Raw genomic sequence first — 4,797 nt, 5'->3', positions numbered from 1 at the left:
GTCATAAGGACAACCGCAGGATTTCGCCGGGAGCGGGTGCTAATCTGAAAAATTGCACCCGCTTCCAGCGAAATCGCGGTAAAATTTCAGCCGCAACCACGTCTCACAACCGTGAGATAGTTGGTTATATATATATATATTCTTCTTGAGAGCGTGAAGCTATTGAAAGAAAAAAAAATTGAGCACCTTAATCCTGAAGGGGTGGTTTTTCGGGGCGAAAAAGGTTGAACATTTTTAGGGATAAAGACTGAACAGCTCATAACATATTCATAAAATACAACATTTTTCAATGCATCATATAACAGATATGTATATATATTATGAATATGTTATGAGCTGTTCAGTCTTTATCCCTAAAAATGTTCAACCTTTTTCGCCCCGAAAAACCACCCCTTCAGGATTAAGGTGCACAATTTTTTTTCTTTCAATGGCTTCACGCTCTCAAGAACTACCCCCGGATAGGGATGGGTATCTTATATTCATAGTATTCACAATTTTATGGTTCAAAATTAATTTATTGTTTTTTTGTTATGCAGATAGATTCTAACTAGTCTGCTATTTAAAATTTGGATCTTTCATGACTTTTCGGATTTGCGGTCCATCGAAGATACCTGCTACTAATTTGGCATTTGCAATTTGTGGAAACACCTTGCCTAGGTATTGAATGCAATCCCCTTCTTTATCCAACGCCTTTACGAATCCCTGCAATCCCATAATCACAGAAAACAAGGGTACTTTGTGTAACCTGATTGCTGGCCTAATAGCAATGTTACCATCTTAAGATCACCAGATAATTTCCATTCGTGCTCTTTATATTTGATCATTCGAAGAAGATCTTTCATGTTATCATACTCTTCTTTAGTGCATCTTGAATATGCTACCGGAACAGATGCATACACATTCCCGTTATGAAGCCTTCAAGCTACGTGAAGATGAGTCAATAAATAGTCTCCACTGTTCTTTCACATAGCATTCTTTCTTTAAAGCATTCATTAAACCGGGAATATCACAGCAAAATGCCATCTTTTTTGGAAAATGCTCGAAATTCTTTATCTCGATCTCGATAAAATGTAACCTTCTTACCTTCGCCTAATAAGTTCTTTTTGCAAGCTTGATACTAAAACTTCTGCCGCTTCTTTCGACAATCCTAAAGTTCTAACTAAATCATTTAATTCCTTCTGTGTGTACTCTCGATTTTCTTTCTTTTTAGGGTTATGTGGGTAGAAGTCGCGGCCACTCTCTTCCGACTCGATATCACTATCGCTATCGGCAGTCCTAGTACTTTCGCCAGCCTCCTCAGTCAATTGATCAAATTTCATGCTCTGAGGTGCATATTCAGCACTCGTATTCATCTCTCCTAAGCTTTCGTTCGTGATATCTCCTGTCATGATTGGCATTTCTACTGTTGGCACTGTTGCATAACATAGTTTCGATTTATTTTTTCGATTGATACCAGTCGTGCCTGTCATGCAAATATAGCATTCCTCTCGATTCAGCGGTTCTTTCCACACCATAGGCTTCAAAAATTTGAGTGCTTGTTTTCCGCTATTCCAACGATCTAACATTTTACGAAAGGAATCACATACAACGTGGGGTACCCAATTCAGATCTTGATTGATTACATCAAGATTAAAACACTTTTTATAAATTGTCTTCATATTGTCGTTAATCCGACACCGATATGCTGGAACTTCAAATTTTCCGCAGATATAACAGAAAGAATCTGATTTTTCTTGACAAGCGTGAATACAATAAAGTACATTTAGGTACTTTATTATGATAGGAACTTCACTGAAAATTATTTCCGACGAAGCCTTTTTCACATTTTTTTTCTTAACCTCGACATTTTAGGAATGCTCTAACTTTTTTCATACATAAAATATCGTCCTTAAACTTTGAGAAATTCTAGAGCCGACAGACAACTATGTTAAAGAACCAAATTTAATAATAAAAGACGTACACAAAATACTTCAACTAAATCTCATCTGGCAAACAACAAAGGACTCGGCTATCAATTCCTTTGGCATCAGCCCGTAAATGTTTTCGCCATTTGCACGAAAATGTACTATACTACATTTTCCAAAACTTCAGCTCGATATTTTTTATTTTAAAAAAGTTCTCAGGCTGAAAAAAAAATCAGTAAACTGATAAAGTGAGGTCGTTAATGTAGGTATTTGGCTGTGTGACATGCCGTTAGAGAAAACAATTTGTAGGAGACCGAAATTATTTGAATGCGTTAGCACGAATTAATTTCAGGGTCAGCCAATTAATTTTAATTTGTGAAATTTGAAGGGAAACTTCAATTTGTCTGAATTTGTCATTATTAATTCGTAAAACGTAAGAGATACCCGAAAAAGGTTAATTGTTTCAATTTACCATCCGAATTTCACGTAGAATTCCCTAATCCACATGGAGTCTTAAATAGTTTTTCACGGATAATTCCACACCGAATTCAATATAAATTTTATCTTTTGGGGATTTATTTAATTGAATTCGTAAGAGAAGAACCAACGTATGGGGTATATAGAATTTATTGTAAATGTTTAGTAAATTGTCCCTTGGCTCAGCGGGGTTTCTTTTGACTGATACGTGATAGATCACTGGTTCGAATTTCGATACATCTACTTTTTATTAATTTTTTTGAACTGACAATGATCATGTATTCAAATGAGTTCACACGTATTCAATTCGCGATGTCCCAATTCATCTAAGTGCGTCTCAATTCATTAAAACGAAAAAGAAAGCAAGAGTCAAAGGAATGCAAATACTTCAATTCGACTCAATTAGTTTGTTTTTTACTGGAGAAATAGTGAGATTCCCGCCGCAAGGCACTTTTTTGGATCTTTGTTATAATTAAAAATTAAATTATTTTGAATCTGATAATTTACGAAATTGAAATTTTCAAACTGAATATCATCCAACATAAAAAAGCTTTATTTTAAAGGACTTATAATTTCGCAATTTCAAATTAGAGTCATAACAATCTTGCTTTCTTTAATTTGTATTATTAATTGTTAAATCAACGTTTCCTGTAGGCTGAAAAGCGCATATAATATTGCTAGATTCAAGTATTTTATTACAAACTAAAACAGCTTAGGAAAGATACTCACGGAATTGCTTGTAATTCTTGTTTACTTTCACCAAACCGTACTCGATAAACGAGGGCGGCCAACCTCGATGCCTCGTCCTTAGTACACTTATGATACCCTAGAAAAAATCATTATCAGTTTATATGTTTACGAATATGCTATATTTCATCTGAAGGAAAATCCTGAATACTGACCTCTAAGTAACTTAGGCAGTTCTTGATGAAAGTGGAATATTAAATCTGCATTTCTGTCTTTGCCCGGAACTGTGTTTGTCCATAGCTTCTTCATGAAGAATACCTGGTACGTGAATTGCGACGCGACTCCTAAATGGAAAAACCAACTTACATTTACTGTTAACTGAAATTAAAAATTAGAAAAATTATTTTTAAAAGCCCACCATCTCTAACTGGACGAGCTTTTCTAATCCAGTCGGTTAAATGTCGAACGAAGTCGAAGAAGAAATCGCCTTCAGGGACGGAAATGACTTTGTCGGCAATTTTTACAAACAGGCTGAAGCCTTCAGCGAATCTAAGACTAAGCCTTTGAGCGATGTTTTGACAAAAATCTTTAGCTCTCGTTGATGAATCAACTTCGAATGCCTGAAACGAAATGAGTCATAGTTTATTAATCAAAATTTGGTAGTTTTAATATTTGCCTTGATTGAAAAATAAAAATTAAATAACAGGCCGAATTAATTTCAAATCGGGAAGCATTTAGCAACACCATTAAGCCATTTCCCTTTCGGGGTAGGCGTGACTCACTCGGTAGGGGAAAGGAGTAGGGTGTGGAAGGGATAGAGATTTTTCAGATTGATCCAGAATTCTCGTGCTATTGAAGTAAATAACACGTTCGTTCCACAACCCTGCTCCGATCCAGGTTGCTGATCAATCTCTCTAGCAATCATCCCAAGCGAAGAACATCACGAAGTCGTTATGTGAGGTTCCACACTTGGGTCCATTAGTGGCCAAGGTCTTTTGTTTCAGGCGTCATTCACTCTACTGACACTCTTATTATTAACTATTTGCCGCCATACTTTCCTGTCCTGGCATACTTCTCTAGCTTCTTTTATGTCCATGCATTTTTCCATGCAGGCTCTCGTGTTTCTGTGACTTCTTATGTCTCTTCTAACCAGGGTCTCATTCAAACATTCTAACCATTCTTTCCGCGGTCTACCTCTGGGCACTGCTGCCATTTACTTTACCTTGATACACTTGTTTCGTTAGTCGTTCATTTGGCATTCTCTCAACATGTCCAAACCATCTTAACCGATTTCTTTCCCATGTGTCTACTAGCGTGTCTTCTGCACCACATTCTTTTAGAATTGTCTCGTTACTTACTTTGTCCATTAGGGTTTTCCCGCATTTTATGCGCATGAATCTCATGTCAATTGCGTTAATTTTACTCTTATCTTTTTCTTGATAAGTCTATGTCTCTCTACCGTATAGTACTGTCGGTACAAATATGGAATTATGCATTGTCATTTTAGCTTTATTTGATATATTTTTACTTCTGATAAGGGGACCTGCTCTACCAATAACCCTCTTACGTTCATTTATTCGTCTATCTAATTCCTCACCTATCTTCCCGTCCCTACTAAATAAGCTATCAAGGTATACGAACTTATCAACTTGTTCAATTCTCTCATCATTTAATAAAATATGGCATAGTGTTTTCTCACTCTTTCCTTCGAACACCATAGTTTTTGTTT

The 4,797-nt window shown here is 36.1% G+C and overlaps 1 protein-coding gene across 1 annotated transcript in view; it reads right to left on the bottom strand.

Annotated features, from left to right (window-relative positions):
- Positions 1-4,797, bottom strand: part of LOC117180442 (myosin-VIIa) — a 414,863-nt gene that overhangs the window by 27,244 nt on the left and 382,822 nt on the right. The window contains exons 23-25 of the mRNA XM_033372940.1: positions 3,487-3,688; positions 3,284-3,412; positions 3,111-3,207 (exon numbers count right to left, since the gene is read on the bottom strand). Of these exons, the coding sequence (XP_033228831.1) occupies positions 3,111-3,207; positions 3,284-3,412; positions 3,487-3,688 (428 nt within the window). The remainder of the gene's footprint in view (positions 1-3,110; positions 3,208-3,283; positions 3,413-3,486; positions 3,689-4,797) is intronic.

This window comes from Belonocnema kinseyi, chromosome 9, assembly GCF_010883055.1.
Source record: "Belonocnema kinseyi isolate 2016_QV_RU_SX_M_011 chromosome 9, B_treatae_v1, whole genome shotgun sequence".
NCBI lineage: Eukaryota > Metazoa > Arthropoda > Insecta > Hymenoptera > Cynipidae > Belonocnema > Belonocnema kinseyi.
Note: the sequence above shows the minus strand (reverse complement) of the source record. Positions and strands in the feature narration are given on the sequence as shown.